At 39.5% G+C, this 17,455-nt stretch overlaps 1 protein-coding gene across 1 annotated transcript in view; it reads right to left on the bottom strand.

Annotated features, from left to right (window-relative positions):
* The window catches only part of Col28a1 (collagen type XXVIII alpha 1 chain), a 172,346-nt gene that overhangs the window by 45,008 nt on the left and 109,883 nt on the right, over positions 1-17,455 (bottom strand). The window contains exons 26-27 of the mRNA XM_031380761.1: positions 10,842-10,910; positions 7,813-7,881 (exon numbers count right to left, since the gene is read on the bottom strand). Of these exons, the coding sequence (XP_031236621.1) occupies positions 7,813-7,881; positions 10,842-10,910 (138 nt within the window). The remainder of the gene's footprint in view (positions 1-7,812; positions 7,882-10,841; positions 10,911-17,455) is intronic.

The raw sequence follows: 17,455 nt of genomic DNA on the forward strand, positions 1-17,455 counted from the left end.
AAGAGTAGTTTGAGGAAAAAAATTAACTACTGGAGGCTATTGGTTTAGTTTTTACTCCCCAAAACAAGTTTGTTTGACCCATCTGTACCAGATGTGCTTGATCATATGTGGGTAGGAGGTACCTGGGCAGGAAATACGTCAGGATATACATTTAGCCCTGATTGGATGTAGGTGGAAGGTATGTAAACACAAAATATGTCAGGATGGATGTTTGCCCCTGAATGAACCTGATGGATAATTCAGTGACTTTTAGGTTTTGCCTTTTTAAGCAAAATGTGACTTGTGGCCATTTATTTTGGAACCCCAGAGATAGACCTGCCAGAGATCCATCCTCCTGGTCAGTATTTAATTAAAGTTTGTTCAAATTCAACTTTAAATTATGGTAGTGTTTTTATTCTTGACTGGTGGGATTAACAATAGTAGATAAGCAAATTGGTGATGGTCACTGGTCATTGTCCATTTCTTGTTAGCAGTATACAGACAATAATAACGATGAGCTGGCAGTAAAGATTCAGACTCCATGAAGGTGAGAGCTCAAAGCTTTCACCTTAGCTTTGATCTAAAGTATTGGCCACTGCAAAAGGAAACTGTGTAGAGCCTGGTGCTTCAGGTCTGAATTTCTAGAACTTGGGAAGTGGAGAAAGAAGGATTCGAAGTTGAATGCCAACCTTGCCTACTTTGGGAGCTCAAGGTCAGCCTGAACTACCTAAGACTATATAAAATTTAAAAACAGAAAAAAGGAAAAGGAAGGAACGATAAAGAAAGTTAGTTGAGAGAAAAAAATCACCTAATAATATCTCAGGTTTAGAAAGGAAGAAAGGGAGAGGAGTTGGGGAGAGGGGAGAGGCTAGAAGAGGCAGAGCCGTGTCATCTTTTTTCCTTATTGGTTGGACAGGATAAAAAGGATTTGACTCTAAAGGATGTGCAAGTATGAGCTAGCAAGTGAAAACCACAAATGGTCCATAGCCAATCCCAACGAACACCACCCTCACCCCATGATGTTAGCAACCTGAGAAAACAGTACACAGATGGCATTTTGGGGTTTGGCTTAGAGTCCATGTGACTATCTTCTATTTAGATTAGAAAAATAATTAATTATAAGTATGAAAATGTGGGTGTGTCTTCAACAGGAAAATGGGGTATATGAACATTGATTATTGGGATCAACTCTTAGGTCCTCTTCCCTTGCCAGTTGTGTTTTAGTACGTATAATCCCCAAATACTGAGCTATGGAAACACTGAAATTTCATCTGGTTTTCATCTGACATGACTTAACTAGTTCACTGAAACTATTCTCAAACACTTAACCTACCTCAGTCTCCTCAATGCTATAATTACAGGTATGTAGCAGACAGAAAATACTGTGTAAGCTTCCAAGAGAGGTAAGCAACTAATAGTCCTACCTAGATATGATGCTCATGAACCTCAGCAATGGCCAGCATGGCAAGATATCTGTAAGGGTACAGTAAGTAGCACTCAATGTTAATGATAACCAGCAGCTGTGTACTTAGACTTAAGGCCTCCTCAACAGGAGGGAAATCATTCCTAGTACTATAAACCTAGCAAGTTTCCTAGGGCCAGTGAGGTCATGGATTTTTGAAGAGAATCTAGTACTGTCACTTTGCTAGATCAGCATAAATCCTAACTACATTCTAAGTCTTATACCTAAGGGGGAGTGTGGCTACCAAGAACTTCATGGGAGAAGCATTTCTTTATGGAAAATCAAGACTATCAAGGAAAAAATTACTGGCTACAATGCAGAAATCAGTGAATCATGGGGTCTCAATGCAAGTGTGTACATCTACAGCACAGCTCTTTCATCTGTGGCTCAGGGAACACTTCCAAAGATGGGGCAGAAGGATTTTAAAAGGTAAACACCAGGAAGTCTTCTATGAAACCGTTTTTCATAGAAATGACTACCTAAAGAACACTGGAACAATGCCAATATTAGCAGACATACTCACACAGAAGGGGGAAATCTCACGAGGTCCCATACCTTGACAAGGAACTACAGGCAACTAATAACAGCTAAAGCGGAGAGTTAGTCTCTCCTCCACGTGAGCCCCTAATTTGTTACCTATTGCAATGTGGTCAGCCCTGAAATGATATCAATATTGTACAAATAAAAAAAATAGACTCACCAGGTTGTATTTATGTATTTGTTCATACTTACACATGCACACATGTATATATGCTTATGTAGAAGTAATGAAAAGGCTATTAATTTGAGAGTGAGGACATGAAAAGAGTTGAACTGAGGGGATGGAGGGAGGAAAGGGAAGGAGAAGCTGATATAATTTATTTTTATTAAAATGTAATAAAGAACTAGGTATAAATATACCCTAAAAAGAAGATTTGAGGGATATATGAATAGTCGTTTCAATGTAATTGATACAAACCAAAAGAAATACACTTAGGAAGTGACATGAATTTTAAATACAGAATCCAGATGTTTAGACCTGAGTTCCTAAATCAGATATGTCAAGCAGAAATAGCTGTTCATTTTTCTGGGTACTGCTGCACTGGGCCTCACAAGCTAGGCTGATCTGTCCATTACCTCAGCCATGCTGGGCTCACAAATAGTTAAAGACTCCATACTTTTCTGAGGTCCCATGTGGTCCTAACCACCTCTTTATCTCCCATGAGGCTCTTTGTACCAGCTCTACCCTTTCCTCCTGTAACGTTAACTCTTGACACTTTCCAAAACATAGCCTTCCTGTTTCTCTTCCAGCTACTGTGTAGATACAAATGTGTGCTTTCTTCTCCTGGTCCTATGCTCTACACCCCAAGCTTCCCCCCAGTTTTGAAAGGAACTTAGCTGACTCTAAAGAAAATCTCTATCCAAGTCTCTTCACGCTGCTCAAAACAAGCAAGGTTATCAAGACTCTAATATGTCTTTTGTTAGATAAATGAAACACTGATCCTGAACTCAGTACTTAAAACTCTGAGTACTATACTTCATAGTATTAGGGATATCTGGGTATCCTTCAAGTTGCCATGGAGACTTCCTATGTTTCCTGTTTTCTTCTGAAAGCATCAGCATACTTCAAAGTAACAAATGACTTTAACATTTTCATCTTCCCTATAGAATGGCTGTGTTGTGTTTTATGGTCACATCAGTACTTCACCAAACCTTCAGTTATTTTTCTTTTTGGTACACAGTTGAGCTACCTTTCCCTGCCTCACCTGCAAGTAATTCAGCCATGTAACTGCAACATCAACAACAAAATAGTGAGCAGAGATAATACATGTCGCATCCTGGCCAGAATGTTCAGGAAGTAAGTCCTTTCCTCATCCTCTCTTTGTAGCTGCAGGGAGCTAGTGATGGAGAGGACCAGTCAACGCCAATGGGGAAGCCAGAAATGGAAGACAATATTCTCTGACACCTTTCTTGGAGGAAAATTGCCCTCTAATCATAAACCCACACTGGACTTTTATGTGAAGTATTGTACATTTTGGGGTCAACAAATCACTGAAGTCCAATGTAAACTAGTGTAACCAATATAATATATTTAAGTAAATTAAATCATTTGACCACTAGAGTTCTAAACCTTTCTCTTAGAAAATACTATGCACTTGACAGAATGAGAAGGGAAGCAGAAAGAGAAAATTGTGATTAGCTACAATAATATATATATGTGTATGTGTATGTGTGTTTATATGTGAACATATATTATAAAATATATATTTATATACATATATATAATTGTAGCTAACCCACAATTGTATGTATATAAATGTACATACATATATACAAATGTACTTGTTTATATGTAATATATAATATACATGATATATACATATCACATACAAACAAGTACATATGTATTTGACAGATAGATGGAGTACAGATAAGTACATTATCCCTCTTAAGGTGTTTCTTTCAAATATATCTCACAGCAAGTTTAGGAGACAGTACTACTATCATCTACATTATTCAGATAAGGATATTAAAGCATATATGCAATATTCAGAAAGTAGAAAAGGCAAATTCAAAGTTTTTTATTTCATTGTTCAAGTTAGTTGATTGTTTAACCCTGTTTACTAAATTCCCTTCATTTCCAGGCCCTAGATTTCCAAGAGGGTGTCAGTTAGTCTGGGGACAGTGTGAGTACTGTAATAGTTACTATTGATCATCTCTACAGACACTGGGGCCTCTGTCAGGCATCAGTCATCAAATTTCCCAGCATGCCCCTTAAGTAATGTTTCAACACTGATAATAAACTTGCCAGGCCCGAAACCCAGCCCAGTCACAGTACATGGGAAGTCCATCAGCTGGGTTGAATCAGTCTTGCCCAAGTCTAAATGAAGAGCTGAAGCTGGTGACAGAAAGATACATTCTCTCCGTGAACAAATAAATATGTAGAAAATGTCATGGCAGAACTCAGTGTGCAAATCTACCTCAGAAATGCTTAAAAATCATGAAGCACTTCCAGTTATCACATTTACATAAAGACTTCCCAGGACCCTGAGAGAGATTCAACAAAAGGCCAACTCCTGAGTAGAATGAAGAGCTTTAGAGAGCCACCTCTGTTTACTCCTTGCTTGGACCTCCAAATTGAAACATTTCATCACCACATGACATGGACTACCTGACTAACGAGCCAACATTCCAGGACCACAGTGAGGCTGAAGGAGACCTTTTGTGATCACAGCCTTGGTCCTATCTTCTCCATGGATGAGAAGTTACAGGAAGGCAGCAGGCAGATCAAGTGACAGTGCTGGCTAAGGTATCCATCAGGACATTTAGGCAGGTATAACAAAAGGTGCAAGTGTCTCTGACACTGCAGACATTCTTTAGAAAAGCGAGAGAACTGCATCATGAAATGGTTATGAAGTGGAAATTTCTGAGTTTTGTGGAGACTCAGTTTTGTTATATGATGTTTTCTGAAAAATGTCTTATGAGAGGATGTTTTCATTGAAGCAGACACGTGAAGGATGTTTTACTGAGAATAGACATGCCTTGTTTTTCTGGAAGCAGTCTGGAAAGGGGGCATGTGATATTTTGCTGGAGTCGATGCTTGAGAAAATGTGTGACTTTTGCAAAGGGTATAACATTTCCCAACACGTGTGAACGAAGCATAGTGAACAAAGTTGTATAGTGTTGTTCGCCTTGCTATTCTTTGCTGGTCATCATTAGTCTTTGCTGGTTTTCACTGACAATGCTGTATAGTATTTGTTCACCTTGCCACTCTTTGCTGGTCATAATTTGTTATGACTTCATAGAGAACCCCTGGTGGTGTTCCAGTGGCTTCTTGCTGCTTCTACAGACTCAGGCTGTTAGGCAGAGCCTTGAGGTTTTCTCTGGATGGAATTACCATTGCTGATTTATAAATGGTGTTTGTGAATAGATTGAGCTGCTGCTGCTGCTGATTCATGTAAACTAAACTGCTGATATCCTGACAACACAGATTGGCTTTGCTCTAAAAGACTCTTTCTAAACAGGTCCACATCCTCCTTTCATTTCTATTACCTCTGGTGTGTGGTAGACTAAAAGGGATATTAAAACATTTAAATATCCTTATTAAAAATAGGTTTTAAAAAAGATAAACCTACCAGTCATAAAACTATGATTTCACTTATTATACTGTCTTAAAATGTCAACTCTGTCTTTGAGGTCTATCCCTTTTGTGGAGACAGTCTGACTATGGGCCAGGAAAGTGAGGAAGGAGGGTCCTGCTGCTTACTGGAAGCCAGGCAAACCAACATGTCTAAGGTGGCTTTGTGAGTCAGCCTTGCAAGCAGCATCAGGTCACAATGCCGAATGGAGGAAGATTACCTCATCTCGGTGACCATAGGATGTTATATGGAATGTGGCACTGTGGGGTTGGGGTTTGATCCATGTTATGCCAGGCACTGTGGCCTACTTTCATTCAGGGTATATGTGAACAGGGCATGTCCTGCAGGGCATAAGACAGAGCCTGAAGCCAGATGAGTTATGGTTTGTGAGAAGATTAATTAAATGCTACCCAAGGTGCTCCAGGATGAATATAGGAAGTCAACCCCAAATAATAGAAAGAAGAAAAGTGACACTGGACTTAGAAATGAAGAAGATGGGCTTATAAGCACATGTAAACTGACCTCATATGGGTGACAAGACCAGGGCTCTTATATATATTTATGTCTTATCTTTTGTTGTCTTTAAATCATTTTTATGTATATGGGTGCTCTCTACCTGCATGTCTGTGGACCACATGCATGTAGTGCCCATAGAGGTCAGTTGGATTGCTTGGAATTGGAACTACAGACAGTTATAAGGCACTGTATGTGGATGCTGAGAATCAAATCCAGGTCCTTTGAAAACACTGCCAGTGCTCTTAACTATTGAGCCATCTCTTCAGTCCCATATTACGTTAAAAGAAAAAAATCTTACAAAAACTTTCATAAGACATTACCACCGTTCAAATGTAGAATTTAAGTATGGCGTAGCAGAGTGATGTCATTTCTGAATAAGCAGAGCTTCACTCTATTTTCCTGTGCTTGTGTGCCATCAGTGGCATGCTAGCCTGTCTTGGCTTAGCAACTCAGCCTGGCAGATAAATCACTGCCATGTAAACTTTAGATATTGTGTTTGGACTGGAAGATTTAACAGCAATTCAGTGACTTTTGCTCTAGATTCAGCTCCCTCCACACAGAATTATGTGGTTTAAGTCTAGAATAATTATCTTAGGTGCCTTCCACTTCCTATTTACTAAGTTGTACCATTTTGAAAGAGAGTTTGGTTTAAATTTAAATTTAGGTTAAAATTCAGTTATCCAGCCAGGCAGTGGTGGTGCACGCCTTTAATCCCAGCACTTGGGAGGCAGAGGCAGGCAGATTTCTGAGTTCAAGGCCAGCCTGGTCTACAGAGTGAGTTCCAGGACAGCCAGGGCTATACAGAGAAACCCTGTCTCGAAAATCCAAAAAAAAAAAATCAGTTATCCCGAGTTATAGATTATCAGTTACTCTCTTTCACAGGGTAATAAATAAATACTGATTTATTGCAGGAAGAACAGTAGATAGGTGAGGTGGCACAGTTACAAAAGAACTCAACATATTAGAAATAGAAAAGAAAATTGTTTAAAATTCAATAGTAATTAGTATAGAGTTACTGAAGCTTTTCTACTTAGATAAAAGGAAACTTTGAATTCCTCCTTGTTAAGTAAACATTGCTCCTGAGCAAAAAAACAGAGGAAGAAGATGGCTGTGAATTCCAATAGCAAAGGGCTGGGGCCAAGAGCAGTAATGTTCACTCTGGCTGCTTAGGAAAACCACCTGGAGGGTTGAGCAAGTTCTCAAAGCCTACTTTAGAGTTGAAATTGTAATCCTTCAGGCCAGGGTACAATATTAGCCCATAGACTCCTAATGTTTGTACTGCAAGCTAGGACTAACAACTCCTGCCAATCCAACCACCATGCCCCATTCTCAGTGTCTTCACAGCCCACCATGTCCCCACCCTAATGCTATGCCTCCCCGGTGTCCTATCTCTAGGGCTGTAAGGAGAGTCCTCATGTGAATAGGGTGAGAAAGCTACAAGGGAGATAGAGAACATACTGAGTGTAGGCACAAATTCTCCATTAAGCCCACACCTGAGCCATCATCAAACCACTGGACCATTCAGTGCTTCACTAAACAATGTATGTAATGGTCAATGTTTATGAATGAACTGTACTTGTACCGTTTCTATACTTCTAGAAATTTCCTCTAAATCTCAGATGCAATTTTATCTGTGATACTCTCACTAACTCTATATTTTGTAATGAAGCCATGCATTCTCCTCTTCATTACCCTACTGATTTGAGAGATGATTCCAATAAAATCATATTCACTTACTTTAATTCCTTGTGATCCATAGCCAGGGGGCCCAGGAGGGCCAGGCAAGCCCTTTTGCCCAGTATCACCCTGTGAAAAAAGAAGGAGAAATTGACAACAAAGTATGTATAGTATAGGGGGGGAAACGGAGCTATCACTGTTCTTAGCTTCCTTCTTAAACTTGTTAGGACCCTCTTGCCACAGCATGATTCCATTTCCTTTATGGCCATGTTCTAAACATTCTTAGGCCATTTGAATTGCTTACAAACAAACTTTTACATTTAACCAAAGCGTAGGTAAAGAGGCAAAGAAGAGCAGGTTGAAAGAAATGGAAGGAGAGGCTAGGGACTTCTGCTTGGCAAGTCTAGATGTTCCCACCACAGCCTGCCTATGCTAAGTCCAAAGATCAACAATGCCAGATTCTGTTAGAGTTAGAACATGCTGCTCCCCTTTAATATGGTTGCCAGTTCACTAAGAACACTGTTAGAGTCAGTGGAGGAGCTAGTGAATGGTCAGTTCCTAAAGCGCTTGCCTGTGACAAAAGTTAGCTTATTTCTGATTTTTTATATAAAGGTTGCTATAAAACAATGGCACATGGTATTGAATATACAAAAATATGAACAAGTCAATGCTAGAATTTTTCCCATTTTGTATGAATTCACAAATTCATTCAACATATCTTGATTATACTGCGGTCCTCTACTTCTTCTGGATCCTCCCTGCCTAATTATAGAAAACGTGAAATAAAAGGTTCAGCATTTCCCTGTGTGTCTTCACTTACTGAGGAAAGACTTCTGAGGTGGGATCAGATTGGAAAACAGTGTTTCTGCCCAGTGGAGACTCCCACGCACATTCATGCCGCCATGTGGCATTTAGTGATGAGAGTATGTGCTGAGGCATATGAGCTTAGGCAACTGTTACACTGTACAAGCATCAGTGTCCACACAAGCTAAGGCTTAGGACATCACCAAGTATTGTAACCTTCAAATCTGCAGCCAACTGAAGTTTTGTCAGGACTGTACTAAAGCTCTCAGAAATTCTGTGATAAAGTAGTGAACCTTTGCCTATCCCAAGAGATCCTAAATCAACTCTGAACAGAACAGCCTTTGACAATAGGGAATTAAGGGGGCTGGAGAGATGGCTCAACAGTTAAAAGGACTAACTGCTGATCTTCTAGAGGTCCTGAGTTCAATTCCCAGCAACCACATGGTGGCTCACAACCATCTGTAATGGGATCTGATGCCCTCTTCTGGTGTGTCTGAAGACAGCTGCAGTGTACTCATAATAAATAAATATTATGAGTGTACTCATAATACATACATACATACATACATACATACATACATACATACATACATACATAGTAGGGAATTAAGTTACTAAATAAGTCAGGGTTGTTTTTTCTCTTGCCATTATGAGAAAGCTTTATTTTTCTCAAATTGTAAGGATGTCTTCTCGTCACAAAAGTATTTTAAAAGTAAAAATAAAGATAAGAGTGAAGAAGAAAAATGGATGTAACTTCCCACTGAGAGTGACTACTGTCATCTTATGGGATCTCCATCCACATACAGTGATCCATGATTTTCAAGACTAGTCTGCTGCGAGATGAACTCAAGGAAACCAAAGAAATAAACTAAGAATCCAGGTGAGGCTGGGGTCCTCAGTAAATCTCTTGGCTCAAGAAGTCTTTCCTCCCTCCTCTCTAATAGACGTGAATCTTGGGTGTGTCTAGACCTATGTAAAAATCTGAATTTGTAGTGTGTGGCTCATTGCCACCTTCTCCACCCCCCAACAAACTTGATTTAAACTTGATTTGTTTTTTTTAACAAATAAAAAACTAAATTTCTTGAATAACTAAATGAATATCTAGAGCAGCATCTCAAACTCAGCACTACTGACATGCTGATCGAGATAAAGCTCTCTTGGTCAGCTGGAAGTTGTTTAACAGCACATCTGAACTCACTAAATGTCACTTTCATCTTCTGTTGACACCAAGATGTCTCTAGTTAGGAGATTCTTGAAGTAGCCCCACTCAGGGCTTTGGAGGGAGGACAAAATCCCCTCAGTGAGAAACACTGGGTCAGAAGAATTCAAGAATTTGTAAATACCTATCTAGAGGAGATAAGTAAGTGAAACTTTACTACCTACATAGAAATAAAGGCAGAGGGAACCGAAAGACACCCCTGTTACCTTGTACGGGCACAATGAAGCTTGATCTTTACACCACAGTCTGACAGAGTGGCCGAAGACATACAGAATATACATTAGCCAGCAACCTGTTACAAGGCCACTGAAAACACCTCTGGCCAAACAGATGAGTTTCTTTTCTTTCAAGGCAGGGTATCTCTATGTAGTTCAGGCTGGACTCAAACCCATTATGTAGCATAGGTAGAATTTGAATTTGTAATATTTCTGCCTTGCCTTCCAAGTTCTGGGACTGGAGCTATGTACCACCATGTCCAGCTGTGATCTGCTCCGTAACAAAATAGAACAGCTCCTGAGAAACCTGGAGCTAGTTAAAATTCTTTGTGGCAATGTTGAGAGAAGTTGACTTTCTGATGTCTTAAGGAAAGGAAATATTTTAAAGATATAGCAGCTCACATGACATGAAAAAAGATTTCATCAAAAATCCATAAAAACTAAGTTAACAACAAATACACGTTTCATATAGAGTAGCTGCTTCCTGGTAGGGTGCTAAAGCTTGGCTGTCCCATCTCAGACATTCCTGGGATGACAAGCATTTCAGAATTGAAATTTTATACATTTTGGAATATGTGTTTATATTGTGTATATAATGACTTCCTCTGGAGACAGGATACCTATTCAAACACAGAATGTATTTATACTTTACACACACCTTCTACAGAAGCCTGAATGCACCAGGACTTGACTGTTACTCATTACATGAAATCAGCTATGAACGTGTTACTTGTAGTCATGCTTTGATTAAAAGTTTCTAAATTTGGAGCATTTCTTGTTCAGAGTTTTCCAGTTAGGGATGTTCCAACTGGCACCTGGTGGTCACTCACATCAGAGACCTTAGGACTCACCTTTGGTCCTTGGGTTCCTACACCCCGAGGCCCAGAGGGACCTGGAGGGCCTCTGACCCCTGGTTCTCCCTGAGAAGACATAATGAATAACAAGTTACCAATTTACAAAAAGTCTTATAGTATATAACTTTTTATGTTGAATATACATTTTCAATGAATAGATACAAACTTTTAAATCCCTTGAATTTTACTAAGATATTCACTGAGCCCCTTTCACCCAAGTCACTTTGCCATTTCGACATTATGCGCTCTCTTTACTTTCCTCTCGGCACTAACACACTCTTTCCTGATAAAGGTTCCATTTCAAATCAATCCAGTTAATTAACTTCCTGGCAGCATTCACATGTGCTTCTGTCAGAGCTTGCTTCTCTAAAGTATGAAAAAGTAATTACTGTGTTTTTGAACAGAGAAGGAAAGGAAATATGAAGATAAAAAGTGGCCATTAAGAGCTATGTCCACATCCTGAATGAGCTACTCCTGTTATGGCAGCGACTCAAACTGTACTATTTGACTTGGGGGTTGACTCTGATACTTGGCCCACAGGGTGATTATGAGCACAGGGAATATTCTGTTTCTCCAAGGTGTGACACTTTAAGGCAGGCAGAGCCCTAGAATTAGACCTTTCAGAGATGGCAGGGTTAAAGACATAAGTAAAACCCTCTGCATCCTTCAATTTAATGTCAGGATATGTTCGGATAGTTGAGGGTTGACATCATTTAATACCCGTAACAATCCTCTAATTACCATGCTGGCTTGTTTACCTGATTTTTCTGAGCTTCAGTAAACTCACCAGATAGGTGGAAATTAATATCTACACTTCACAGAGGTAGGGAATGAAGTGAGAGAGTGATTCATAGAGCCTCCCGCTGGGTACACACTCGGTAAATGTCAGTGCGCTACACACCTGCTTTAATTAAAGAGGGAGCAACTACAGCTTTCCAAGTCTGCACAGCCTCTAAGAAGAGGTTGGGCTTAACACACTGGGAAAGCAGTAGCTCTGAAGAGCTAGGACAGCCTCTTGGGTAAACAGCTCAGCAGTTTCTCTTCAAACCCAACACGTATTTACCACTTGACCTGAATTCCTTGCCAAGCATACAACTGATGAAAATAAGAGCATCTAACACCCAAGGTCCTGCTCATGGGACTCCTCAGCAGAATTATTCATAGTAGCTCAAAACCACAAAAAGCCCAATGTCCATTGTCTGGAATAGGACTAGACAAAATCCTTCAAGAAACAAACTGCAGAGTCATGCTATAATATGGATGCACTTCAAAAACATTGCTCTTCTTGACAGACACTGGCATACTGCAGGATTCCATTGATGGAATGCCCAGAAGAAAATAAATCTATAGAAACATAAATTGATGAGTAGTTGCCTGAGGCCAGGGTTATGGACATGAATTGCTATAAATAAGCATGAAGGATCCTATAGAGGAAAGGAAATGTTCTAAAACTGATCTGTGAAGACAGTTGTACTACTTGGTAAACTGGTAAAAAAAAAAAAAAAAAAAAAATCACTGGATACCAGAATGGATGGGCCAGAGAGACAGTTCAGCAGTTAAGACTCGAGTTGGTCTTTCAGAGGACCTAGGTGTAGTTGCCAGCGTCCACTTAGCAGCTCACACCTGTCTGTAATTTCAGTTCCGGGGCATCTGACACCCACTTCAGGCCTCTGGAAGCACCAGGCAAACAAGGTGTACAAGCATACATGTAGACAAAACACTATATATATAAAATTTAATTGCTTAGTTTTCTTTTTAGAAGAAGGTTCAGAATCAGGCTTTGGACTTGTAGGTCTCAAGATCGTTGTCTTTCTAAAATGCTAATATAATTAAAATAATCTGGATACCTTTACAGTTCACTTTTTTTACTGGCTCAATTCTCCTCATCTTACCCAAGGATTTATAGACATGCATGGCTGTTAAGAAAGAGGTATTTTTTTCTCAGTATAGCCATCTACAAGTTGCCCAAGCTCTTGCAAACAACTCTTCATTGATGCTCCTGTAAGGTTGATCCTATTAAATCCATTGGTGTCCACACTGCACTTGAGTGGAGTCATTTCTTTATGTCTGTCATCGTGTTCCACCTGGGATGAGTAGACATTTGTTCAAGTTTCCTCAGAAAAAGTCCATACAACGTAGCTCCATCTAGTACTTGTATGCCTTTGAAGCTGCAGGCACTAATTGCCTCTTGAACACCTCCCTCTTGCTGACTGTCAGCACTGAGTGACTTCGAGTTCCTCCCAGTGTTAAGGATCAATCTCACATCAAGAATTTCAAGCAGAGAACATGAATACCCTGTGTCAGACACATTTCTATGATCTCTCCTTTCTTGAGAACCTCTGTGCCCATAAAGAAAGTGTCTGGATTATGTGAGAACCTCCTGCTACATGTAACTGATCTACCTGTCTTCCACTTCTTAAGAGAGACAGGGCCATTATCTGTCAGGGATAATGCCTTTCAGCAAAAGAGAGTACCAGTAAACATAGCTAAATAGATTTTTACTTACGATAACTAAATACATTGTCAAACAGATATGATAGCTTCCTCTCCTGGGTTGCTGATCACATCTTTCTTCCCAGGATTTAGTAGACAGATTAGACAGGATGTACCTGGACACCATATGCCTCCTCCGTGGAATACACCACCTGACCTGTGAGTAATATAGCTTAGAAAAAGTGGACCTGGGGCTGGAGAGATGGCTCAGTGGTTAGGAGCACTGACTGCTTTCCTGAAGGTCCTGAGTTAAAATCCTAGCAACCACATGATGGCTCACAACCACTCATAATGAGATCTGAATCTGGGGTGTCTGGAGACAGCTACAGTGTACTTACGTATAATAAATAAATAAATCTTTAAAAAAAAAAAAAAAAAAAGACTTGCTTTCTATCTCCCTCTTCACCTACGAGGAGGTGGGGCCAGCCAGGAGACACAGGTCTCAGAAGCAGCAGGGCAGCCGGAGCAGGATCGTTTCTACCTCCCTCTTCACCTAGGAGGAGGTTCTGCAGATCCACAGCCAACTCTGCCCCTTTCCTGCACGTGGAAAGCCTGTCTCCAGGGTTTGTTCTGACCAGGACCCAGGAGGGACAACTGATCCACATCGCACTGCACACAGGTCTTACCTGAGGAGAGCTGATCTCCCAGAAGTTCTGACACAGGCTTACAGACCCACAGGAGGAACAAGCTCCAGCCAGAGACAGCAAGAAAATCTAACACCAGATATCAACAGATGGCAAAAGGCAAATGCAAGAAACTTACCAACAGAAATCAAGACTACTTGGCTTCATCAGAACCTAGTACTCCCACCACAGCAAGTCCTGGTTATCCCAAAACACCAGAAAAGCAAGATTTGGATCTAAAATCATAACTCATGATGGTGATAGAGGAATTTAAGAAGAGCATGAATAACTCCCTTAAAGAAATACAGGAGAACACAAGTAAATAGGTTCAAGCCCTTAAAGAAGAATCACAAAAATCCCTTAAAGAATTACAGGAGAACACAAGTAAACAAGTAGAAGTCCTTAAAGAGAAAACACAAAAATCCCTTAAGGAATTACAGGAAAACACAACCAAACAGGTGAAGGAACTGAACAAAACCATCCAAGACCTAAAAATGTAAGTAGAAACAGTTAAGAAATCACAAAGAGAGACAACTCTGGAGTTAGAAATCCTAGGAAAGAAGTCAGGAACCATAGATGCAAGCATCACCAACAGAATACAAGAGATCAAAGAGAGAATCTCAGGTACAGAAGATACCATAGAAAACATTGACACAACAGTCAAAGAAAACCCAAAATGCAAAAGGTTCCTAACCCAAAACATCCAGGAAATCCAGGACACAATGAGAAGACCAAACCTAAGGATAATAGGTATAGAAGAGAGTGAAGACCTCCAACTTAAAGGACCAGTAAGTATCTTCAACAAAATTATAAAAGAAAACTTCCTTAACCTAAAGAAAGAGATGCTCATGAACATACAAGAAGCCTATAGAACTCCAAATAGACTGGACCAGAAAAGAAATTCCTCCTGCCACATAATAGTCAAAACAGCAAATGCACAAAACAAAGAAAGAATATTAAAAGTAGTGAGAGAAAAAGGTCAAGTAACATATAAAGGCAGGCCTATCAGAATTACACCAGACTTCTTGCCAGAGTCTATGAAAGCCAGAAGATCATGGTTTGATGTCATACAGACTTTAAAAGAACACAAATGCCAGCCCAGGCTACTATACCCAGCAAAACTCTCAATTACCATAGATGGAGGAAACCAAAGTATTCCATGACAAAACCAAATTTACACAATATATTTCCATGAATCCAGCCCTTCAAAGGGTAGTAAATGGAAACCTTCAACACAAGGAGAGAAACTACTTCTTAGAAAAAGCAAAAAAGTAATTTTCCAACAAAATTAAAAGAAGATAGCCACATGAACAGATTTCCAACTCTAACCACAAAAATAACAGGAAGCAACAATTACCTTTCCTTAATATCTATTATCACCAATGGATTCAATTCCCCAATAAAAAGACATAGACTATCAGACTGGGTACGTAAACAGGACCCAACATTTGATTGCATACAGGAGACCCACCTGAGTGACAAAGACAGACACTACCTCAGAATAAAAGGATGGAAAACAATTCTCCAAGCCAATGGTACCAAGAAAAAAGCTGGAGTAGCCATTCTAGTATCAAATAAAATCGACTTTTACCCTAAAGTGATCAAGAAAGATAGGAAAGGACACTTCGTATTCATCAAAGGTATGATCTACCAAGATGAACTTTCAATTCTGAAATCCTATGTTCCAAATGCAGGACATCTACATTCATACAAGAAACTTTACTAAAGCTCAAAGCACACATTGCAACACACAAAATAATATTGGGAGATTTCAACACCCCACTCTCTGCAATGGACAGATCATGGAAACAGAAACTAAACAAAGACACAGTGAGACTAACAGAAGTTATGAAACAGATGGATTTAACAGATATCTATAGAACGCTTTATCCTAAAACAAAAGGATATACCTTCTTCTCAGCACCTTATGGTACTTTCTCCAAAATTGATCATTTAATTGGTCACAGATCAGGCCTCAACAGATACAAGAAGATTGAAATAATTAATTCCTTGCATCCTATCAGATCAACATGGACTAAGGCTGCTCCTCAATAACAGCATAAACAATAGAATGCCCACACTTACGTGGAAACTCAACAACACTCTACTCAATGACAACTTGGTCAAGGAAGAAATAAAGAAAGAAATTAAAAACTTTCTAGAGTTTAGTGAAAATGAAGCCACAACACACCCAAACTTATGGGACACAATGAAAGCAGTCCTAAGAGGAAAACTCATAGCTTTGAGTGCCTACAAAAAGAAACTGGAAAGATCATACTCCAGCAATTTGACAGCACATCTGAAAGCTCTAGAAGAAAAAGAAGCAAATTCACCCAAGAGGAGTCAAAGGCAGGAACTAATCAAACTCAGGACTGAAATCAACCAAACAGAAACAAAAAGAACTATACAAAGAATCAACCAAACCAGGAGCTGGTTCTTTGAGAAAATCAACAAAATAGATAAACCCTTGGCCTGACTAACAAGTAAACAAGGGCACAGAGACATTATTCTAATTAACAAGATCAGAAATGAGAGACAACTCTGGTGCTGGCTCAACTGGCAGTTAGCATGTAGAAGAAGGAAAATTGATCCATTCTTATCTCCTTGTACAAAGCTCAAGTCCAAGTGGATCAAGGACCTCCACATCACACCAGATACACTCAAACTAATAGAAAAGAAAGTAGTGAAGATCTTCGAGCACATAGGCACAGAGGAAAATTTCCTAAACAGAACACCAATAGCTTATGCACTAAGATCAAGAATCAACAAATGGGACTTCATAAAATTGCAAAGCTTCTGTAAGGCAAAAGACACTGTCAATAGGACAAAACAGCAACCAACAAATTGGGAAAAGATCTTTACCAACCCTATATCTGATAGATGATACTAACATCCAATATATACAAAGAACTCAAGAAGTTAGACTCCAGATAAACAAATAACCTGATAAAAAAATGGGGTACAGAGCTAAACAAAGAATTCTCAACTGACAAATACCGAATGACTGAGAAACACCTAAAGAAATGTTCAACATTCTTAGCCATCATCTTGCCTTCTTCTACATGCTAACCACCAGTTGAGCCAGCACCATTTGTTGAAAATGCTGTCTTTTTTTCCCACCGGATGGTTTTAGCTCCTTTGTCAAATATCAAGTGGCTATAGGTTTGTGGGTTCATTTCTGGGTCTTCAATTCTATTCCATTGATCTACCTGCCTGTCACTATTCCAATACCATGAAGTGTTTATCACAATTGCTTTGTAGTACAGCTTAAGACCTGGGATGGTGATTCTACCAGAGGTTCCTTTATTGTTGAGAAGAGTTTTGGCTATCCTGAGCTTTTTGTTATTCCAGATGAATTTGCAGATAGCTCTTTCTAAGTCTGTGAAGAATTGAGTTGGAATTTTGATGGAGATTGCATTGAATTTGTAGGTTGCTTTTGGCAAGATGGTCATGTTTACTATATTAACCCTCCCAATCAAAACAACCCTGAGATTC

The sequence above is a fragment of the Mastomys coucha genome, unplaced genomic scaffold (assembly GCF_008632895.1).
Source record: "Mastomys coucha isolate ucsf_1 unplaced genomic scaffold, UCSF_Mcou_1 pScaffold20, whole genome shotgun sequence".
NCBI lineage: Eukaryota > Metazoa > Chordata > Mammalia > Rodentia > Muridae > Mastomys > Mastomys coucha.